The following is a 22,805-nucleotide window of genomic DNA, read 5'->3' as shown; positions in this document are numbered from 1 at the left end:
AACCAAAACAGGTGTCCGTGCATCACTGCACTCGAGTCCTGGGAAAGATGGTGGCATCATACGAGGCCATTCCCTTCGGCAGGTTCCATGCGAGGACCTTTCAATGGGACTTACTGGACAAATGGTCCGGATCACATCTTCAGATACATCGGTTAATCACCCTATCCCCCAGGGCCAGGGTGTCTCTCCTGTGGTGGCTGCAGAGTGCTCACCTTCTCGAGGGCCGCAGATTCAGGACTGGGTCCTAGTGACCACGGATGCAAGCCTCCGAGGGTGGGAAGCAGTCACACAGGGAAGAAATTTCCAAGGTCTGTGGTCAAGTCAGGAGACTTGCCTTCACATCAACGTCCTGGAACTAAGGGCCATATACAACGCCCTACGTCAAGCGGAGACCCTGCTTCGCGACCAACCGGTTCTGATTCAGTCAGACAACATCACCGCTGTGGCTCATGTAAACCGACAAGGCGGCACAAGGAGCAGGGTGGCGATGGCGGAAGCCACCAGAATTATTCGCTGGGCGGAGAATCACGTAAGCGCACTGTCAGCAGTGTTCTTTCCGGGAGTGGACAACTGGGAAGCAGACTTCCTCAGCAGGCACGACCTCCACCCGGGAGAGTGGGGACTTCATCAGGAAGTCTTCGCGCAGATTGCAAGTCGGTGGGAACTGCCACAGGTGGACATGATGGCATCCCGCCTCAACAAAAAACTACAGAGGTATTGCGCCAGGTCAAAAGACCCTCAGGCGATAGCTGTGGACGCCTGGTGACATAGTGGGTGTTCCAGTCAGTCTATGTGTTTCCTCCTCTGCCTCTCATCCCCAAGGTGCTGAGAATCCTAAGGAAAAGAGGAGTGAGAACAATACTCATTGTTCCGGATTGGCCAAGAAGGACTTGGTATCCAGATCTGCAAGAAATGCTCACAGAGGACCCGTGGCCTCTTCCTCTAAGACAGGACTTGTTGCAACAGGGGCCCTGTCTGTTCCAAGACTTACCGCGGCTGCGTTTGACGGCATGGCGGTTGAACGCCGGATCCTAGCAGAGAAGGGTATTCCGGATGAGGTCATTCCTACGCTGATAAAGGCTAGGAAGGACGTGACAGCTCAACATTATCACCGTATATGGCGAAAATATGTTGCTTGGTGTGAGGCCAGGAATGCCCCTACGGAGGAATTCCAGCTGGGCCGTTTCCTGCACTTCCTACAGTCAGGAGTGACTTTGGGCCTAAAATTGGGTTCCATTAAGGTCCAGATTTCGGCCCTATCCATTTTCTTTCAAAAAGAGCTGGCTGCTTTACAGACGTTTGTAAAGGGAGTGCTGCATATTCAGCCCCCTTTTGTGCCTCCAGTGGCACCTTGGGATCTTAACGTGGTGTTGAGTTTCCTGAAATCCCACTGGATTGAACCACTCAAAACGGTGGAATTGAAATATCTCACGTGGAAGGTGGTCATGCTACTAGCCTTGGCTTCGGCTAGGCGTGTGTCAGAATTGGCGGCTTTGTCACATAAAAGCCCCTATCTGGTTTTCCATGCGGATAGAGCAGAGTTGCGGACCCGTCCACGATTCCTGACGAAAGTGGTTTCATCTTTTCATATAAACCAACCTATTGTGGTGCCTGTGGCCACTACTGACTTGGAGGATTCCGAGTTGCTTGATGTGGTCAGGGCTTTGAAGGTTTATGTAGCCAGAACGGCTAGGGTCAGGAAAACAGAGTCTTTGTTTATCCTCTATGCTTCCAACAAGCTGGGTGCTCCTGCTGCAAAGCAGACTATTGCTCGCTGGATCTGTAACACGATTCAGCAGGCTCATTCTGCGGCTGGATTGCCGCTGCCAAAATCAGTTAAGGCCCATTCACTAGGAAAGTGGGCTCTTCTTGGGCGGCTGCCCGAAGGGTCTCGGCATTACAGCTGTGCCGAGCGGCTACTTGGTCAGGTTCGAACACTTTTGCAAAGTTCTACAAGTTTGATACCCTGGCTGAGGAGGACCTTGTGTTTGCTCATTCGGTGCTGCAGAGTCATCCGCACTCTCCCGGCCGTTTGGGAGCTTTGGTATAATCCCCATGGTCCTTACGGAGTCCCCAGCATCCACTAGGACGTTAGAGAAAATAAGATTTTACTTACCGGTAAATCTATTTCTCGTAGTCCATAGTGGATGCTGGGCGCCCGTCCCAAGTGCGGACTTCTTCTGCAATGCTTGTATATAATCATTGCTTAAATAAGGGTTATGTTATAGTTGCATCAGGGTTGACCTGTTGCTCTGTTGTTGTTCATACTGTTAACTGGGTATGTTTATCTCAAGTTATACGGTGTGATTGGTGTGGCTGGTATGAATCTTGCCCTGGATTACCAAAATCCTTTCCTTGTACTGTCAGCTCTTCCGGGCACAGTTTCTCTAACTGAGGTCTGGAGGAGGGACATAGAGGGAGGAGCCAGAGCACACCAGAATCTCTAAATTCTTTCTTAAAGTGCCCATGTCTCCTGCGGAGCCCGTCTATCCCCCTGGTCCTTACGGAGTCCCCAGCATCCACTACGGACTACGAGAAATAGATTTACCGGTAAGTAAAATCTTATTAATAAATATATATATATATATATATATATATATATATATATATATATATATATATATATATATATATATATAATATATTTTTTTTTATTTTTGGTGTTGTGTTTGGGCTACAGTTATTTTTTGGTGTTGTGTTTGGGCTACAGTTTGCGATGTAATGCTGGTACACGTTATACGCACACATACAGATGTGTCCTCCTATATCGTTGTCGCAGTGGTGCCAAACAACCCCTCTTGGTTCACCAGGTCTTGTGATACTCTGCTAGTGTCGAGCATCTGTTTTGCTGGAAATCAGAACATGTTGCAACAGGGACGCACCAGGTGACTGTGTGATGATTATTTGATATGCGACACTTGTATGTCTGTGTGCGACTGAGTCTCTGAATCTGTACACAAAGTGCTACAATGTAGCAGCCGCAGCTTATATTTCCAATACAAGTTCTGTTCTGATCCGTATACAGACTCCGTCACAAGCAATATACAAGTGTCGCATATCATATTATTCAGCACAGTCTCCTGGTGCGTCCTAGTCGCATTGCATTGGGACTAAGACACATTTCCGGCAAATTTGCTAAATTTGACAAATGGTTGTATTATTTTTATTATGGCATGTTATTGATTACTTTTTTATTAGTGGGAATATATTTTAATCAAATAAATTATGGTTCCATGCTCTAACAGAAAAACTTGAAAAAGCCCAGGAGGGATGATTACCTCTTATAGTCTGTGTATAACTTGTTCTGATGTACTTACATATAGTGCCAGAGTGGTGTACTGAGTGGCAGCCAAAGAGTGGGCAGTGATTCTGGCAGCGGCCCTTCTGTCACATGGCGGTAACTATTTCCTCCTGTTTACCCAGCTGTCCAGTGATGAAGCAGTGAAGAGGGTTCTGTCGGGCGAAAAAGTGGACCTCAAAGGGAAGCCGCCATCAAGTTCCAAATCTCAGGACAAGGAAAACAGAGAGGCTAAGGATGAAGAGCGGAGAAGTCAGAGGGAGAAGGAGGTGTGTAGGTTGGGGTTGTTATCTGCCCTTGAGATATAGTTGGTACTGTATGATGGGATAGTCTTGAAAATGGAAATAACTGTTAAGAAAGGAAGAGTGGGCACATAGATAAAAAAAAAGCTGAATAGGCTACTAACATTTGAACCAAAGATTTGACTTTATAAAGTTGGTTGAAATATAAAAACTATTTATTAGAAATATCTTTTTTGTAATAATCCAATAATTTTTATAGTCAAAACTCTGGAGTAAAAAGGCCATGACAGGTGAGGCAGTGCCCAACCCCCCCCCACCCCCCCGCCTACTTCTTCCACACATCTCTGATCAAATCTCACCAAATTTCCAGCAGCATATACTGCTGCACCTGAGTGTGATTCCCACCTGTATATACTGCTGCACCTGAGTATAATGCACACATGTATATACTGCTGCACCTGAGTATAATGCACACATGTATATACTGCTGCACCTGAGTATAATGCACACATGTATATACTGCTGCACCTGAGTATAATGCCCACATGTATATACTGCTGCACCTGAGTATAATGCCCACATGTATATACTGCTGCACCTGAGTATAATGCCCACATGTATATACTGCTGCACCTGAGTATAATGCCCACATGTATATACTGCTGCACCTGAGTGTAATGCCCACATGTATATACTGCTGCACCTGAGTGTAATTCCCACCTGTATATACTGCTGCACCTGAGTGTAATGCACACATGTATATACTGTTGCACCTGAGTATAATGCCCACATGTATATACTGCTGCACCTGAGTATAATGCCCACATGTATATACTGCTGCACCTGAGTATATAACGGTGGCATTAATGGCTAAAATGTTGGGGGTCTGGATATTAGCCTATTAACTAGTTAGAACGAAGGAGGATTACTGTTTTATTATATAGTCCAGATGGACCTAATGTACTTAAAGAAAAATAAAACTTTTTTTTTCTTTTATGCATACTGTATCTTGTCATGCTTATGAAAAAACGTCTCGTCTAAATATTCTCTTTTTTTTTCCTCCTATATTTTAGGACAGAAAAGAGCCTGAAATCCGTGAAAGAAGTGGAAGTAGAGAAAAAATAGATAGACAAAAGCTAAAAGAGGAAGAGCGAAAACACTCGGAGAGAGAAAAGAAGAAGGAACGAGAGAGAGCGGGAGAGACTGAGAGAGATGGTTTACGGGAAGGGGAGAAAAATGAAAAGGAAAAGAGCAAAGTTAGAGAATCCCGGTCAGAAAGCGATAAAAACAGAGGTAAAGAAAAATCTGAGCATGATCGAGGCAGGGAGAAGGAAAGACGAAGTGACGGAAGCCATGGGAAAGAGAAGGACAGAACGAGAGATAAAGAAAAAGTGAGGGAGAAAGATCTGGAGAAAGAGAGAGATCCTGAAGATCGCAGCCGTGAAAGAGAACGAGAACATAGAGAACGTAACAGAGATCAAGAAAAGTCACGTAGCCGAGACCACGATAAAGAGCGTAGAAGGGAGAGAGATCCAGAAAGGGCAAGAAGAAAAGAACGAAGGGATAATGAGCATCAGACTGGAAAAGAAGAAAAGCCACAAGAGGAGGAGAGAACAGAACGCAGGGTAATGCTACATACTTACATGTCCTAGTTCGGGTGTGGTACAGAACGTCAACATTCCGCATGTCGACATTTAAAATGCCAACGTTCACAATGTCCACATGGACATAATGTCAGAATGTCGATATTGTGAATGTCTGCATAGTATTTTTTTTTTTTGAGTCGTTTTTGTTTATACCCATTTTCCACTTTCGCAATAACTTGGATTATTCCTGGGTCGCAGCTTAATGAAAAAGGGTCCCAGAAAAATAACTGGGATACATTTACCCGGGACTCCGACCTGTGTAGCAACCAGGGTAGGACCAGGTCCAGTGACAAGCCTATGGAGAACAGGCCGGCTCACTGGTGCTTGGAGATGAGGTGCTCGCCAAGCGCTGGCAGAACAGAGAGATTGCACATGGGTGCTGTGTAAATGGGGCTGATGCAGGAATAACCCGGGTTAATGGTGCAGCGTGAGCAACGTCTGACCCAGGTTGGAACCATGTTCAAAAACCCGTATCGGAACTGGGATTTTGTCAGATAAGGGGTATTATTTTAACACATTACAGGTCACGCATAACAACACATGCACATGATAGAAAGGAAAAAAAACAAAGAAAAGCATATAGTGTGTATATAGCACCAGGGTTTACTGCATTTTACAGCAATATATATATATATATATATATATATATATATATATATATATATATATATATATATATATATATATATAGAGAGAGAGAAATGAAGTGCATGAGAGCGCCTAATAGTGTTTGAAAATTGTCAAATCAATTCACCATGTGAAAAAGTGCAAAGTGTAAATTTAAAAAAGAAACGACTTAGCTTCCTTGGGAAACTGCTTCAGTCTGATGACACTTTTGAGACATGTAAAATAGAAAAAGCCAACATAGTGTGTACTGTTTAAATGGTATACAATGCTCCAAAAGTTTAGGGGCCTTGCTGGTCCCAATATAAATAAAAGAACTGGATGAGCAATTCCAATTCCAATAGGTAGGAGCTATACACCATTATAATACATAAACAGTAATTTTAATATAATATCTCCTGAAGCCAATGTAGGTATCAAACGTACAAGATAAAAATGAATAAACAGCTTATCTATCCATAGGTAAAAGTCACAAGGTGAGCAGCAGCCCAATCCTGTTAGCACGTAAACAAATGTCCTGAAGCAAATGCAGGTAGCATACGTACAGAATAAATAGTTTAAAATGGCTTATCTGTCCATTCAAGGAAGTCAAGGGTGAGTAGTAAGTCCCGGTCCCGACGCGTTTCGTCCTGTAGCATAGGACTTCATCAAGGGTGAAGTCCTATGCTACAGGACGAAACGCGTCGGGACCGGGACTTACTACTCACCCTTGACTTCCTTGAATGGACAGATAAGCCATTTTAAACTATTTATTCTGTACGTATGCTACCTGCATTTGCTTCAGGACATTTGTTTACGTGCTAACAGGATTGGGCTGCTGCTCACCTTGTGACTTTTACCTATGGATAGATAAGCTGTTTATTCATTTTTATCTTGTACGTTTGATACCTACATTGGCTTCAGGAGATATTATATTAAAATTACTGTTTATGTATTATAATTGTGTATAGCTCCTACCTATTGGAATTGGAATTGCTCATCCAGTTCTTTTATTTATATTGGGACCAGCAAGGCCCCTAAACTTTTGGAGCATTGTATACCATTTAAACAGTACACATAACTATGTTGGCTTTTTCTATTTTACATGTCTCAAAAGTGTCATCAGACTGAAGCAGTTTCCCAAGGAAGCTAAGTCGTTTCTTTTTTAAATTTACACTTTGCACTTTTTCACATGGTGAATTGATTTGACAATTTTCAAACACTATTAGGCGCTCTCATGCACTTCATTTCTCTACATTTTATCCATATACTGGGCACGAGCTGCCACCCATAAATTCATGGGGGTGTTAAAACATTTTCCTTTCAATCAAATATTTTGTCACCTAAGCACATCCATTATATTCTAGCTTGTGTCATTTAGGATCAGCATTGGCGCTATTCTCCATTTTTTTATATATATAGCTGTCAGCATAGTGTTATTAGCTGATTTGAACCCAAACTGCATCCTAAAACTAGCACTATAATGGACTGTCGAAATTCTGGTGTTGACATAATGACTGCATACCCCAAGCTTGATCTTAGATCAGTACTGAACTCTTTCAGGCATGAATACTGATTTATGAAGTTGCTGATTTAACAGCACTTTGCAAGAAGCTTAATTATGCTCAATGGCTTGGTCAGTGTTGGATGCAAACAGAATTCTAATCTCTTTACATCCTATTCAGGTCACACATACAAGTATCTAACTGTGTAGGTGGGTACACACTAGACGACGTGCTCTATGAGCGACGTCGCCTAATGTTTTCCCCCTCTCAGTCGGCAGCAGGGCGTACACACGCTGGGCCATGCAGGCAGATCTTGGACGACAGTCCAAATTGAGCTACCTGCACAGCCGACAGCAAGGGTCGTTAACGACCCGCGGGCCCGCGCATCGTTGTTTGGCGGCGGCATACACACTTGCCGAGAAAGTGAGCAGAAGGGTGAAAATGAGTGACGTTGCTCATTTTCTCGACAAGTGTATATGCACCTTACCCTTCACTTACCTGGTTCCAATCTGGCCGGCAGATGACTGTAGGCCTGGCTACATGGTCACTAGCTACATTACAGCATGTTAGCCTGAATATGGACCAACACGTATCTGTGCTGTTCTTCTATGATAACCTGGTTCCATGGACTCTTCTTCCTCCTTGTCACTGCTTTATGAAACACCATCTGTTTCTCAACAGCATAAAACAGCAGAAGAGTCTATCAAGAAAACCTCAGAAGTCTCTGAGAGGGAAAACAAATCAGTCAGTGATAAAGAGGTAGGTGTTTAGCAGTGTTGTATTCTTCTCCTTAAATTGTGGCTTTAACAGGCCGTGCAAACATCGTTAATACATTGAAATGTAGGGAAAAAAACTAAAATTGTATGCTGCTTGTATATCCAGTGTATATCGCATTGCTGCTTGTATATCCAGTGCTGGAGCATGGCATCCTGCAGTCCTGGCCAGAGGCGTAACTAAGGCAGGACGAGTGGGGCATGTGCCCTGGGCGCCTTGGCAGGCCCAGCAGAGGGGGGGCGCCGGCGGCAGCCAGGGCATCATGCCCACCCGCCCCCGTCACGCTGCAATGTGAGGGGAGGAGAGCGCAGCGCCTGTCCTGCCCCTCAATGTGCTCACTGCCGCTGCCAGCAGCGCTGCGTGTCTGTTCGGTCTCCGGCGGCGTTAGCCATTCAGAGCTTGCGGACCGGCTCCTAATTGGCTGCTGGTCCGCGAGCTCTGATTGGCTAACGAACCAGCGCCACATTTAAGATAGCCGCCGCCGGAGACCTGGAGCGTTGAGGGGCAGGAGAGGCACTGCGCTCTTCTCCCCACACATAGAAAAGGGCAGCGGTGACTGACGGCCCGACGACGGGATCCCGACTGAAGTAAGGGGGGCATGTAGGCATGTAACTGGCACTGTGGGGCAATGTAACTGGCACTGTGGGGCAATGTATCTGGCACTGTGTAAAAAGGGGACTGCATGCGTACTGTGCAAAATTTGAATGAATGTGTGCTGAGAGACGACACAAAGGGTAGGTGAGAGTGTGTTGAGAGGCGACACAGGGGGTAGGTGATAGTCATGTTGGCACGCCCCATTTTCAGTGGCCACACCCCTTCTGGTGCGTGGCCACGCCCCCTTTACGGGCCGCGCACATACTTCTGTGTGTGTTTTTCTTTTTTTGGGGGGGGGGGCGCCACTCTTCATCTTGCCCTGGGATCCGAAAACCCTAGTTACGCCTCTGCTCCTGGCCCCCAGCTCACGTGATACTAGGGGGGAGCACTGGAAGCGGGAAGTTGGGTGCTGTGTGCGTCCTGAGGAAGAACCCTGCACTTTTTTATGTTGTGGGCTACCTCTTTGGCCTTGGACCCTGGGCTGTGGAAATAGTCGTACATCCCTCATCACATCCTTGTTTTCAGTGATCAAGCTAAAGATCATTTGTAATGCAAAATCTCTTGCAGTGGGCCTGATTGAGAGATGTACGTGTACACATTGGTTAAAGCACATCTCCGATGGTGGGAGGACTGCGTATGTGCAGGATGTGTCCCACACATGTGCAGCCCTCCAATTGCGAGTCTGCTCGCAGTGTCTCCCAGCCGCAGCTTGACTGACAAGCTGCTGCATTTGGAAGGTGAAGAGGAGGCGTTCTTGGCCAGGGTTCCCGTAAATGGGGTCATCTCCTCCCCGTTTTCCGGGAGGAATGAGGTCATGGTATGTGTGACTGCACGCTTACTTACTGGCCTCACAAGCTCCCAGAAGCGTATGCAGCCTGGCCCAAACCTGCAACCATCGCAGACGATGGTTGCGATGGTGATCCGAAGCAGCGTCTACGAAAGCTGTACTCTGATCGCAAATGCAATGAAGGATGTGTCTATTTCATATATTTCATGATAAGTTAACATAGTGACACAGGGCCTGATCCACAGATGGACAGAACTGCAGAGCGCACACAAGCGGCTTTGCAATTCCGTCCATCAACATGACATTTCATGTTGATGGACGGAATTGCAAAGCCGCTTGTGTGCGCTCTGCAGTTCTGTCCATCTGTGGATCAGGCCCTGTGTCACTATGTTAACTTACCATGGTTTTGTGGCTTAAGTGTTAGGTGATTAATAGATGATGCACAGTTAGCTTGCATGTAAGTTTACGACTTCTGGCTAATGTTTTATTGTATTTGTTTCACGTCGCCTTGGAGCTCTCTCACACTGAAGAAGAGGTATATAACTGTTGGACTGATTATACAAATTATGAGGCAGATGTATTAACGTGGAGAAGGCATAAGGAAGTGATAAACCAGTGATATGTGCAAGGTGATAAAGGTACCAGCCAATCAGATCCTAACTGTTAATTTACATATTGGAACTGATTGGCTGCTGCCTTTATCACCTTGCACATATCACTGGTTTATCACTTCCTTATGCCTTCTCCAGGTTAATACATCTGCCCCATTATTTTCTCAATTTAGTTTGTCTAGATAAACTTGTTTGTAGAATCATTTTGGAAATATCTTATAATCTTTCTAATTTTTTAATTATCTAGAAGCTATCTGTTCCAGCCAGAAGTGCTCGGCCATCCGCCTCAAAACTAAGGGAGAGAAAACCTGCCAAACCTAGTGGAGAAGGTGAGAATGAGAGGTAGAATGGAGAGGTGCGGATTGCTTGGATGGGTGGAATCCTTTATCTGTTGGATAGATTTCTCTTACGTCCTAGAGGATGCTGGGGACTCCGTAAGGACCATGGGGTATAGACGGGCTCCGCAGGAGACATGGGCACTATAAAGAACTTTAGAATGGGTGTGGACTGGCTCCTCCCTCTATGCCCCTCCTCCAGACCTCAGTTAGATCCTGTGCCCAGAGGAGATAGGGTGCACTACAGGGGAGCTCTCCTGAGTTTCTCTGAAAAATAATTTTGTTAGGTTTTTTATTTTCAGGGAGCACTGCTGGCAACAGGCTCCCTGCATCGTGGGACTGAGGGGTGAGAAGCAGACCTACTTAAGTGATAGGCTCTGCTTCTTAGGCTACTGGACACCATTAGCTCCAGAGGGATCGGAACGCAGGTCTCACCCTCGCCGTTCGTCCCGGAGCCGCGCCGCCGTCCTCCTCACAGAGCCGGATGATAGCAGCCGGGTGAGTATAAGAAGAAAGAAGACTTCAAAGGCGGCAGAAGACTTCAGATCTTCTCTGCGTTACCGCTGCGCGCCATTGCTCTCACACACACACACACACACACACACACACACACACACACACACACACACACACACACACACACAGCACTGATGGGTGCAGGGTGCAGGGGGGGCACCCTGGGCAGCAATATTAAACCTCTAGGGACTGGCTAACATGTGTATATATACTGCGGAGGCAGTATATTATATAATCCCCCGCCAGTATTGGAAATTTGAGCGGGACTGAAGCCCGCCGCTGAGGGGGCGGGGCTTAATCCTCCAGCACTAACCAGCGCCATTTTCTCCACAGCACACTGCAGAGAAGCTTGCTCCCCGGACTCTCCCCTGCTGAACACGGTGACAGAGGGCAGAAAAGAGGGGGGGGGGGGCACATTTAATTGGCGCAGTGAGTGTATATTTATATAAAAGCTCTGTTTCTCTGACGTCCTAAGTGGATGCTGGGACTCCGTAAGGACCATGGGGAATAGCGGCTCCGCAGGAGACTGGGCACAACTAAAGAAAGCTTTAGGACTACCTGGTGTGCACTGGCTCCTCCCTCTATGACCCTCCTCCAGACCTCAGTTAGAATTTTGTGCCCGGCTGAGCTGGATGCACACTAGGGGCTCTCCTGAGCTCCTAGAAAAAGAAAGTTTATTTTAGTTTTTTTATTTTCAGTGAGATCTGCTGGCAACAGACTCACTGCTACGAGGGACTAAGGGGAGAGAAGCGAACCTACCTGCTTGCAGCTAGCTTGGGCTTCTAAGGCTACTGGACACCATTAGCTCCAGAGGGATCGAACACAGGGCCCGACCTCGATCGTCCGTTCCCGGAGCCGCGCCGCCGTCCCCCTTACAGAGCCAGAAGCAAGAAGAGTCCTGGAAATCGGCGGCAGAAGACTTCGGTCTTCAAACAAGGTAGCGCACAGCACTGCAGCTGTGCGCCATTGCTTCCCATGCACACCTCACACTCCGGTCACTGATGGGTGCAGGGCGCTGGGGGGGGGCGCCCTGGGCTGCAATATTAAGTACCTTGGCTGGCAAAAAAACACATAATATAGTCATAGAGACTATATATGTGTAAAATACCCCTGCCAGATATACATAGAAAAAAGCGGGAGAAGTCCGCCGAAAAAAGGGCGGGGCTATCTCCCTCAGCACACTGGCGCCATTTTCCCTCACAGCTCTGCTGGAAGGATCGCTCCCAGGCTCTCCCCTGCAGTTTCCAGACTACATAGGGTAAAAAAGAGAGGGGGGGCACTAAATTTAGGCGCAATATTGTGTATACAAGCAGCTATTGGGAAAAATCACTCAGTTATAGTGTTAATCCCTGTGTTATATAGCGCTGTTGGTGTGTGCTGGCATACTCTCTCTGTCTCCCCAAAGGGCTTTGTGGGGTCCTGTCCTCAGTCAGAGCATTCCCTGTGTGTGTGCAGTGTGTCGGTACGGCTGTGTCGACATGTTTGATGAGGAGGCTTATGTGGAGGCGGAGCAAGTGCCGATAAATGTGATGTCACCCCCTGCGGGGCCGACACCTGAGTGGATGGACTTGTGGAAGGAATTACGTTAAAGTGTCAACTCCTTACATAAAAGGTTTGACGAAATATCAGATGTGGGACAGCCGGCTTCTCAGCTTGTGCCTGCCCAGCTGTCTCAAATGCCATCAGGGCCTCTAAAACGCCCGCTACCTCAGATGACAGACACAGATGTCGACACGGATACTGAATCCAGTGTCGACGACGATGAGACAAATGTACATTCCAATAGGGCCACACGTTACATGATTGAGGCAATGAAAAATGTGTTGCACATTTCTGATATTACCCCAGGAACCACAAAAAAGGGTATTATGTTTGGGGAGAAAAAACTACCAGTGGTTTTTCCCCCATCTGAGGAATTAAATGAGGTGTGTGAAGAAGCGTGGGCTTCCCCCGATAAGAAACTGGTAATTTGTAAAAGGTTACTAATGGTGTACCCTTTCCCGCCAGAGGATAGGTCACGTTGGGAAACATCCCCTAGGGTGGATAAAGCGCTCACACGTCTGTCAAAAAAGGTGGCACTACCGTCTCCGGACACGGCCGCCCTAAAGGAGCCTGCTGATAGGAAGCAGGAGGCTATCCTGAAGTCTGTATATACACACTCAGGTATTATACTGAGACCAGCTATTGCTTCAGCATGGATGTGCAGTGCTGCAGCTGCGTGGTCAGATTCCCTGTCGGAAAATATTGATACCCTAGACAGGGACACTAAATTGCTATCCATAGAGCATATAAAAGACGCAGTCTTATACATGAGAGATGCACAGAGGGATATTTGCCGGCTGGCATCTAAAATAAGTGCAATGTCCATTTCTGCCAGGAGAGGATTATGGACTCGGCAGTGGACGGGTGATGCAGATTCTAAAAGGCACATGGAAGTTTTGCCTTATAAGGGTGAGGAGTTGTTCGGGGATGGTCTCTCGGACCTCGTTTCCACAGCAACAGCTGGGAAGTCAGCATTTTTACCCCATGTTCCCTCACAGCCAAAGAAAGCACCGTATTATCAGGTACAGTCCTTTCGGCCCCATAAAGGCAAGCTGGTTAAAGGCGCGTCCTTTCTGCCCAGAGGCAGAGGTAGAGGGAAAAAGCTGCAGCATACAGCCAGTTCCCAGGAGCAAAAGTCCTCCCCCGCTTCCTCCAAGTCCACCGCATGACGCTGGGGCTCCACAGGCGGAGCCAGGTACGGTCGGGGCCCGTCTCAAAAACTTCAGCAATCAGTGGGCTCGCTCACGGGTGAATCCCTGGATCCTTCAAGTAGTATCTCAGGGGTACAAGCTGGAATTCGAGACGTCTCCCCCCCGCCGTTTCCTCAAATCTGCCTTGCCAACAACTCCCTCAGGCAGGGAGGCAGTGCTAGAGGCAATTCACAAGCTGTATTCCCAGCAGGTGATATTCAAGGTGCCCCTCCTTCAACAAGGACGGGGTTACTATTCCACAATGTTTGTGGTACCGAAACCGGACGGTTCGGTGAGACCTATTTTAAATTTGAAATCCTTGAACACATATATAAAAAAATTCAAGTTCAAGATGGAATCGCTCAGGGCGGTTATTTCAAGCCTGGACGAGGGGGATTACATGGTATCACTGGACATCAAGGATGCTTACCTGCATGTCCCCATTTACCATCATCACCAGGAGTACCTCAGATTTGTGGTACAGGATTGTCATTACCATTTCCAGACGTTGCCGTTTGGTCTGTCCACGGCACCGAGGGTATTTACCAAGGTAATGGCCGAAATGATGATACTCCTTCGAAAAAAGGGAGTTTTAATTATCCCGTACTTGGACGATCTCCTGATAAAGGCGAGGTCCAGGGAGCAGTTGTTGGTCGGGGTAGCACTATCTCGGGAGGTGCTACAACAGCACGGTTGGATTCTAAATATTCCAAAGTCACAGCTGGTCCCTACGACACGTCTACTGTTCCTGGGGATGATTCTGGACACAGGACAGAAAAAAGTGTTTCTCCCGGAGGAGAAAGCCAAGGAGCTGTCATCTCTAGTCAGAAGCCTCCTGAAACCAAAACAGGTGTCGGTGCATCACTGCACGCGAGTCCTGGGAAAAATGGTAGCTTCCTACGAAGCAATTACATTCGGCAGGTTCCATGCAAGGACTTTTCAGTGGGACCTGTTGGACAAGTGGTCCGGATCGCATGTTCAGATGCATCGGCTGATAACCCTGTCTCCAAGGACCAGGGTGTCTCTGCTGTGGTGGCTGCAAAGTGCTCATCTTCAAGAGGGCCGCAGATTCGGCATACAGGACTGGGTCCTGGTGACCACGGATGCCAGCCTTCGAGGCTGGGGGGCAGTCACACAGGGAAGAAACTTCCAAGGACTATGGTCAAGTCAGGAGACTTCCCTACACATAAATATTCTGGAACTGAGGGCCATTTACAATGCCCTAAGTCAGGCAAAACCCCTGCTTCAAAACCAGCCGGTACTGATCCAGTCAGACAACATCACGGCAGTCGCCCATGTAAACAGACAGGGCGGCACAAGAAGCAGGACGGCGATGGCAGAAGCCACAAGGATTCTCCGATGGGCGGAAAATCACGTGTTAGCACTGTCAGCAGTGTTCATTCCGGAGTGGACAACTGGGAAGCAGACTTCCTCAGCAGGCACGACCTCCACCCGGGAGAGTGGGGACTTCATCCAGAAGTCTTCCAACTGATTGTAAACCGTTGGGAAAGGCAACAGGTGGACATGATGGCGTCCCGCCTAAACAAAAAGCTAGAAAGATATTGCGCCAGGTCAAGAGACCTTCAGGCGATAGCTGTGGATGCTCTAGTGACACCGTGGGTGTACCGGTCGGTTTATGTGTTCCCTCCTCTTCCTCTCATACCCAAGGTACTGAGGATAATAAGGAGAAGAGGAGTAAGAACTATACTCATTGTTCCGGATTGGCCAAGAAGAGCTTGGTACCCGGAACTTCAAGAAATGATCTCAGAGGACCCATGGCCTCTGCCGCTCAGACAGGACCTGCTGCAGCAGGGGCCCTGTCTGTTCCAAGACTTAACGCGGCTGCGTTTGACGGCATGGCGGTTGAACACCGGATCCTGAAGGAAAAGGGCATTCCGGAGGAAGTCATTCCTACGCTGATTAAAGCTAGGAAAGAAGTGACCGCAAACCATTATCACCGCATTTGGCGAAAATATGTTGCGTGGTGTGAGGCCAGGAAGGCCCCAACGGAGGAATTTCAGCTGGGCCGTTTTCTGCACTTCCTACAGTCAGGGGTGACTATGGGCCTAAAATTGGGTTCCATTAAGGTCCAGATTTCGGCTCTATCGATTTTCTTCCAGAGAGAACTGGCTTCACTACCTGAAGTTCAGACTTTTGTTAAGGGAGTGCTGCATATTCAGCCCCTTTTGTGCCTCCAGTGGCACCTTGGGATCTCAACGTGGTGTTGGATTTCCTAAAGTCACATTGGTTTGAGCCACTTAAAACCGTGGAATTAAAATATCTCACGTGGAAAGTGGTCATGCTGTTGGCCTTGGCTTCGGCGAGGCGTGTGTCAGAATTGGCGGCTTTGTCATGTAAAAGCCCTTATCTGATTTTCCATATGGATAGGGCAGAATTGAGGACTCGTCCCCAGTTTCTCCCTAAGGTGGTATCAGCCTTTCATTTGAACCAACCTATCGTGGTGCCTGCGGCTACTGAAGACTTGGAGGCTTCCAAGTTGTTGGATGTAGTCAGGGCCCTGAGAATTTATGTTTCCAGGACGGCTAGTGTCAGGAAAACTGACTCGTTGTTTATCCTGTATGCACCCAACAAGCTGGGTGCTCCTGCTTCAAAGCAGACTATTGCTCGCTGGATCTGTAGTACGATTCAGCTTGCACATTCTGCGGCTGGACTGCCGCATCCTAAATCAGTGAAAGCCCATTCCATGAGGAAGGTGGGCTCTTCTTGGGTGGCTGCCCGAGGGGTGTCGGCTCTACAACTTTGCCGAGCAGCTACTTGGTCGGGGTCAAATACATTTGCTAAATTCTACAAGTTTTACACCCTGGCTGAGGAGGACCTAGAGTTTGCCCATTCGGTGCTGCAGAGTCATCCGCGCTCTCCCGCCCGTTTGGGAGCTTTGGTATAATCCCCATGGTACTTACGGAGTCCCAGCATCCACTTAGGACGTCAGAGAAAATAAGATTTTACTCACCGGTAAATCTATTTCTCGTAGTCCGTAGTGGATGCTGGGCGCCCATCCCAAGTGCGGATTGTCTGCAATACTTGTATATAGTTATTGTTTAACTAAAGGGTTATTGTTGAGCCATCTGTTGAGAGGCTCAGTTATTGTTCATACTGGTAACTGGGTATAGTATCACGAGTTATACGTGTGATTGGTGTGGCTGGTATGAGTCTTACCCGGGATTCAAAATCCTTCCTTATTGTGTCAGCTCTTCCGGGAACAGTATCCTAACTGATGTCTGGAGGAGGGTCATAGAGGGAGGAGCCAGTGCACACCAGGTAGTCCTAAAGCTTTCTTTAGTTGTGCCCAGTCTCCTGCGGAGCCGCTATTCCCCATGGTCCTCATGGAGTCCCAGCATCCACTACGTACTACGAGATATAGATTTACCGGTGAGTAAAATCTTATTTCTCTGACGTCCTAGTGGATGCTGGGAACTCCGAAAGGACCATGGGGAATAGCGGCTCCGCAGGAGACTGGGCACAACTAAAGAAAGCTTTTAGGTCACCTGGTGTGCACTGGCTCCTCCCACTATGACCCTCCTCCAAGCCTCAGTTAGATTTTGTGCCCGGCCGAGGTTGGATGCACACTAGGGGCTCTCCTGAGCTTCTAAAAAGAAAGTATATAATTAGGTTTTTTATTTTACAGTGAGACCTGCTGGCAACAGGCTCACTGCAGCGAGGGACTAAGGGGAGAAGAAGCGAACCTACCTGCTTGCAGCTAGCTTGGGCTTCTTAGGCTACTGGACACCATTAGCTCCAGAGGGATCGACCGCATGGAACTGGCCTTGGTGTTCGGTCCCGGAGCCGCGCCGCCGTCCCCCTTACAGAGCCAGAAGCAAGAAGAGGTCCGGAAAATCGGCGGCAGAAGACATCAGTCTTCACCAAGGTAGCGCACAGCACTGCAGCTGTGCGCCATTGCTCCTCATACACACTTCACACTCCGGTCACTGAGGGTGCAGGGCGCTAGGGGGGGGTGTCCTGAGCAGCAATAAAAACACCTTGGCTGGCAAAAATACCACAATATATAGCCCCAGAGGCTATATATGTAATAATTACCCCTGCCAGAATCCATAAAAAAGCGGGAGAATAGTCAGCGAAAAAGGGGCGGAGCTATCTCCTTCAGCACACTGGCGCCATTTCTCCCTCACAGCTCCGCTGGAAGGAAGCTCCCTGGCTCTCCCCTGCAGTCTACACTACAGAAAAGGGTAAAAAAGAGAGGGGGGGCACTAAATTTAGGCGCAGTATATATAACAGCAGCTATAGGGGACATAATTCAGTTAGTCCCTGCATTATATAGCGCTCTGGTGTGTGCTGGCATACTCTCACTCTGTCTCCCCAAAGGGCTTTTGTGGGTCCTGTCCTCTGTTAGAGCATTCCCTGTGTGTGTGCGGTGTGTCGGTACGGCTGTGTCGACATGTTTGATGAGGATAATGATGTGGAGGCGGAGCAGATGCCTATAGAAGGGATGTCACCCCCTGCGGGGCAGACACCTGAGTGGATGGACTTATGGAAGGAATTGCGTGCACGTGTCGACTCCTTACACACAAAATTTGACGACATGCCAAATGCGGGACAGCCGGCTTCTCAGCTCGTGCCTGTCCAGGCGTCTCAAAGGCCATCGGGGGCTCTAAAACGCCCGCTACCTCAGATGGCAGACGCGGATGTCGACACGGATACTGACACCAGTGTCGACGACGATGAGTCTAGTCTAATGTCCACTAAGGCCATTCGTTGCATGATTGAAGCAATGAAAGAGGTGTTACAAATTTCTGATATAAACCCAGGTACCACTAAAAAGGGTATTATGTTTGGGGAGAAAAAACTACCCGTAGTTTTTCCCCCATCAGAAGAATTAAATGAAGTGTGTGAAGAAGCGTGGGCTTTCCCTGATAAAAGATTGGTAATCTCTAAGAAGTTACTAATGGCGTTCCCTTTCCCGCCAGAGGATAGGTCACGTTGGGAGACACCCCCTAGGGTGGATAAAGCGCTCACACGTTTGTCTAAAAAGGTGGCACTACCGTCTCCGGATACGGCCGCCCTCAAGGAACCTGCTGATAGAAAGCAGGAGGCGATCCTGAAATCTGTATATACACACTCAGGCATTATACTTAGACCAGCTATTGCGTCAGCATGGATGTGCAGTGCTGCCGCTGCGTGGTCAGATTCCCTGTCCGAAAATATTGACACCCTAAACAGGGACACTATTCTGCTAACCATAGAGCATATAAAAGACTCAGTCTTATACATGAGAGATGCACAGAGGGAGATCTGCCGGCTGGCATCTAAAATAAGTGCATTGTCCATTTCTGCTAGGAGAGGCTTATGGACTCGCCAGTGGACAGGGGATGCAGATTCAAAAAGGCACATGGAAGTTTTGCCTTATAAGGGTGAGGAGTTATTTGGGGATGGTCTCTCGGACCTAGTTTCCACAGCAACTGCTGGGAAGTCAGCATTTTTACCCCATGTTCCCTCACAGCCTAAAAAGGCGCCGTTTTATCAGGTACAGTCCTTTCGGACTCAGAAAAACAGGCGTGGAAAAGGCGGGTCCTTTCTGTCCAGAGGTAGGGGAAAAAGGCTGCAACAAACAGCAGGTTCCCAGGAGCAAAAGTCCTCCCCCGCTTCTTCCAAGTCCGCCGCATGACGGTGGGGCTCCACAGGCGGAGCCAGGTACGGTGGGGGGCCGCCTCAAAAATTTCAGCGATCAGTGGGCTCGCTCACAGGTGGATCCCTGGATCCTGCAAATAGTATCTCAAGGGTACAAACTGGAATTCGAGGCGTCTCCACCCCACCGGTTCCTAAAATCTGCCTTGCCGATTACTCCTTCAGACAGGGAGGCTGTGCTAGCGGCAATTCACAAGCTGTATTCCCAGCAGGTGATAATCAAGGTGCCCCTACTTCAACAAGGACGGGGTTACTATTCCACACTGTTTGTGCTACCGAAACCGGACGGTTCGGTGAGACCCATTTTAAATTTGAAATCCTTGAACACATACATAAAAAAATTCAAGTTCAAGATGGAATCGCTCAGGGCGGTTATTGCAAGCCTGGACGAGGGGGATTACATGGTATCTTTGGACATCAAGGATGCTTACCTGCATGTCCCCATTTACTATCCTCACCAGGAGTACCTCAGATTTGTGGTACAGGATTGCCATTACCAATTCCAGACGCTGCCGTTTGGACTCTCCACGGCACCGAGGGTGTTTACCAAGGTAATGGCGGAAATGATGATACTCCTTCGAAGAAAGGGAGTTTTAATTATCCCGTACTTGGGCGATCTCCTAATAAAGGCGAGGTCCAAGGAGCAGTTATTGGTGGGAGTAGCACTATCTCAGGAGGTGCTACACCAGCACGGTTGGATTCTGAATATTCCAAAATCACAGCTGGTTCCGACGACACGTCTACTGTTCCTGGGTATGATTCTGGATACAGTCCAGAAAAAAGTGTTTCTCCCGGAGGAGAAAGCCAAGGAGCTGTCATCTCTAGTCAGAGACCTCCTGAAACCAAAACAGGTATCTGTGCATCACTGCACGCGGGTCCTGGGAAAGATGGTGGCTTCTTACGAAGCAATTCCTTTCGGCAGGTTCCATGCCAGAATCTTTCAGTGGGACCTGTTGGACCAATGGTCCGGATCGCATCTTCAGATGCATCGCCTAATAACCCTGTCTCCAAGAACCAGGGTGTCTCTGCTGTGGTGGCTGCAGAGTGCTCATCTTCTAGAGGGCCGCAGATTCGGCATACAGGACTGGGTCCTGGTGACCACGGATGCCAGCCTTCGTCACACAGGGAAGAAACTTCCAAGGACTATGGTCGAGTCAGGAGACTTCCCTACACATAAATATTCTGGAACTAAGGGCCATTTACAATGCCCTAAGTCAGGCAAAATCCCTGCTTCTACACCAGCCGGTACTGATCCAGTCAGACAACATCACGGCAGTCGCCCATGTAAATCGACAGGGCGGCACAAGAAGCAGGATGGCAATGGCAGAAGCCACAAGGATTCTCCGATGGGCGGAAAATCACGTACTAGCACTGTCAGCAGTGTTCATTCCGGGAGTGGACTTTCTCAGCAGGCACGACCTCCACCCGGGAGAGTGGGGACTTCATCCAGAAGTCTTCACGCTGATTGTAAATCGATGGGAACGACCACAGGTGGACATGATGGCGTCCCGCCTAAACAAAAAACTAGAGCGATATTGCGCCAGGTCAAGGGACCCTCAGGCGATAGCTGTGGACGCTCTAGTGACACCGTGGGTGTACCAGTCAGTTTATGTGTTCCCTCCTCTGCCTCTCATACCAAGGGTACTGAGAATAATAAGAAAACGAGGAGTAAGAACAATACTCGTGGTTCCGGATTGGCCAAGACGAGCGTGGTACCCGGAACTTCAAGAGATGATCTCAGAGGACCCATGGCCTCTGCCGCTCAGACAGGACCTGCTGCAGCAGGGGCCCTGTCTGTTCCAAGACTTACCGCTGCTGCGTTTGACGGCATGGCGGTTGAACGCCGGATCCTGAAGGAAAAGGGCATTCCGGAGGAAGTCATTCCTACGCTGATTAAAGCCAGGAAAGATGTAACTGCAAAGCATTATCACCGCATATGGCGGAAATATGTTGCTTGGTGTGAGGCCAAAAAGGCCCCAACAGAGGAATTTTAACTAGGTCGATTTCTGCATTTCCTACAAGCAGGAGTGACTATGGGCCTGAAATTAGGCTCCATTAAGGTACAGATCTCGGCTCTGTCGATTTTCTTCCAGAAAGAACTAGCTTCACTACCTGAAGTTCAGACGTTTGTGAAAGGAGTGCTGCATATTCAGCCCCCGTTTGTGCCTCCAGTGGCACCTTGGGATCTCAACGTGGTGTTGAGTTTCTTAAAATCACATTGGTTTGAGCCACTTAAAACCGTAGATCTAAAATATCTCACGTGGAAAGTGGTCATGTTATTGGCCTTGGCTTCAGCCAGGCGCGTGTCAGAATTGGCAGCTTTGTCATGTAAAAGCCCTTATCTGATTTTCCATATGGATAGGGCGGAATTGAGGACTCGTCCTCAGTTTCTTCCTAAGGTGGTATCAGCTTTTCACTTGAACCAACCTATTGTGGTGCCTGCGGCTACTAGGGACTTGGAGGATTCCAAGTTACTGGACGTAGTCAGGGCCTTGAAAATTTATGTTTCCAGGACGGCTAGAGTCAGGAAAACTGACTCGCTATTTATCCTGTATGCACCCAACAAACTGGGTGCTCCTGCTTCTAAGCAGACTATTGCTCGCTGGATTTGTAGCACAATTCAGCTGGCGCATTCTGCGGCTGGACTGCCACATCCTAAATCAGTGAAAGCCCATTCCACAAGGAAGGTGGGCTCATCTTGGGCGGCTGCCCGAGGGGTCTCGGCTTTACAACTTTGTCGAGCTGCTACTTGGTCAGGGGCAAACACGTTTGCAAAATTCTACAAATTTGATACCCTGGCTGAGGAGGACCTTGAGTTCTCTCATTCGGTGCTGCAGAGTCATCCGCACTCTCCCGCCCGTTTGGGAGCTTTGGTATAATCCCCATGGTCCTTTCGGAGTTCCCAGCATCCACTAGGACGTCAGAGAAAATAAGATTTTACTCACCGGTAAATCTATTTCTCGTAGTCCGTAGTGGATGCTGGGCGCCCATCCCAAGTGCGGATTGTCTGCAATACTTGTACATAGTTATTGTTAACTAAAGGGTTATTGTTGAGCCATCTGTTGAGAGGCTCAGTTGTTTTCATACTGTTAAACTGGGTATAGTATCACGAGTTATACGGTGTGATTGGTGTGGCTGGTAGGAGTCTTACCCGGGATTCAAAATCCTTCCTTATTATGTCAGCTCGTCCGGGCACAGTGTCCTAACTGATGCTTGGAGGAGGGTCATATTGGGAGGAGCCAGTGCACACCAGGTGACCTAAAAGCTTTCTTTAGTTGTGCCCAGTCTCCTGCGGAGCCGCTATTCCCCATGGTCCTTTCGGAGTTCCCAGCATCCACTACGGACTACGAGAAATAGATTTACCGGTGAGTAAAATCTTATTTTTTTAACTGGGAATTTTGTTTCCAGTGTCAGGTGGCGCTGGGTGTGTGCTGGCATACTCTCTCTCTGTATCTCCAAAGGGCCTTATTGGGGAACTGTCTCCATATAGATATATCCCTG

At 48.1% G+C, this 22,805-nt stretch overlaps 1 protein-coding gene across 1 annotated transcript in view; it reads left to right on the top strand.

The window, feature by feature from the left end:
• The window catches only part of TRAF3IP1 (TRAF3 interacting protein 1), a 106,259-nt gene that overhangs the window by 19,841 nt on the left and 63,613 nt on the right, over nucleotides 1-22,805 (top strand). The window contains exons 4-7 of the mRNA XM_063933255.1: nucleotides 3,424-3,567; nucleotides 4,614-5,165; nucleotides 7,976-8,053; nucleotides 10,308-10,389. Of these exons, the coding sequence (XP_063789325.1) occupies nucleotides 3,424-3,567; nucleotides 4,614-5,165; nucleotides 7,976-8,053; nucleotides 10,308-10,389 (856 nt within the window). The remainder of the gene's footprint in view (nucleotides 1-3,423; nucleotides 3,568-4,613; nucleotides 5,166-7,975; nucleotides 8,054-10,307; nucleotides 10,390-22,805) is intronic.

Source organism: Pseudophryne corroboree, chromosome 7 (genome assembly GCF_028390025.1).
Source record: "Pseudophryne corroboree isolate aPseCor3 chromosome 7, aPseCor3.hap2, whole genome shotgun sequence".
In the NCBI taxonomy this organism is placed as follows: domain Eukaryota; kingdom Metazoa; phylum Chordata; class Amphibia; order Anura; family Myobatrachidae; genus Pseudophryne; species Pseudophryne corroboree.
This window is presented reverse-complemented; position numbering and strand designations above follow the sequence as displayed.